This window comes from Terrapene carolina, unplaced genomic scaffold (assembly GCF_002925995.2).
Source record: "Terrapene carolina triunguis isolate 2854851 unplaced genomic scaffold, T_m_triunguis-2.0 Scaffold833, whole genome shotgun sequence".
Lineage (NCBI taxonomy): Eukaryota > Metazoa > Chordata > Testudines > Emydidae > Terrapene > Terrapene triunguis.
Window position 1 is genome coordinate 1564242 of NW_020665184.1, and position 1004 is coordinate 1565245.

Consider the following 1004-nt stretch of genomic DNA (forward strand, 5'->3'; position numbering starts at 1 on the left):
TCGGATCCCTCACCTGGCGCTGAGGTGCAGCCACCTCTGGGGTGGGGCTTGGGGGCTAATTAACAGCTGGACAACCAATTGCATTAGAGCAAGGTATCCCAGGAGGTCAGTTTCCTTGCAATTGTAGTGGGGATGGGACATGGATCTCTGCTCAGTCCAGCTTCTGCCAGGGACAGGGTCTCACCTAAACAGAAGCATGAGGGCCTGGAAGAAGGTGCGGAAGTTGTTGTGTTCTGTGATAGCCGAGTCCTCCTCTTCGTCTTCGATGCCAATGTTACCGAACACCTGCAAAGGCAGAGGGCCCTCAGACAGCAATGGGGATGGGGCCTCATCTCTCTCCTGCAGACAGCCTGCTCCCGCACCCAGGCACAGCATGACATGCGTGGCTTGGAGCCCAGTACAGTCCTGACCCCCATGTGTGTGCGGAGGATTCACTCCCAATCCAAGGCACTAGTGCTGGGACTCCCACGCCCGGACTCCGCACCGCCTGTGACGGTGTCCTGCCCCCCCCGAGCTGGCCTGCCTGGCACTCACCTGCATGCCGATGATGGCGTAGATGAAGAAGAGCATGGCAATCAGCAGACAGACATAGGGAAGGGCCTAGGGAGAGAAGCAGAGCAGGGCACGTCACTCATGGGGGGCTTTAAACCTTGTGCCCTGCCAGGCTAATAGCTTCCCCCTCTACTAGGCCAGCGGCTGCTTCTCCATTCAATGCAGCAAAATCCAGCTCACACCCCTCATGTGCACCATTGGCTGGATCGCAGGGGGAGCATGCTGGGAGCTTCTCTCCTCGCTGTGTCTCCTCCAGCACTCAGCACGTGGAAGGCACAGACGGGGAAGAGACCTGCCACCACAGCAACACCAACCCAATCCACAGCCTACTGAAACCAGAGGGAGGCTGTCATTGCTTCACCAGGGCCAGGGGAATCAGCAACTGAGGTGGGAATAGCACCTGCATGCCACCCTGCTGAGACACTTTGAGATAGATAGATAGATAGATAGAT

The 1004-nt window shown here is 57.6% G+C and overlaps 1 protein-coding gene across 1 annotated transcript in view; it reads right to left on the minus strand.

Moving 5' to 3' along the window:
• The window catches only part of CACNA1A (calcium voltage-gated channel subunit alpha1 A), a 140676-nt gene that overhangs the window by 34505 nt on the left and 105167 nt on the right, over positions 1-1004 (minus strand). The window contains exons 33-34 of the mRNA XM_026660587.2: positions 535-600; positions 185-285 (exon numbers count right to left, since the gene is read on the minus strand). Of these exons, the coding sequence (XP_026516372.1) occupies positions 185-285; positions 535-600 (167 nt within the window). The remainder of the gene's footprint in view (positions 1-184; positions 286-534; positions 601-1004) is intronic.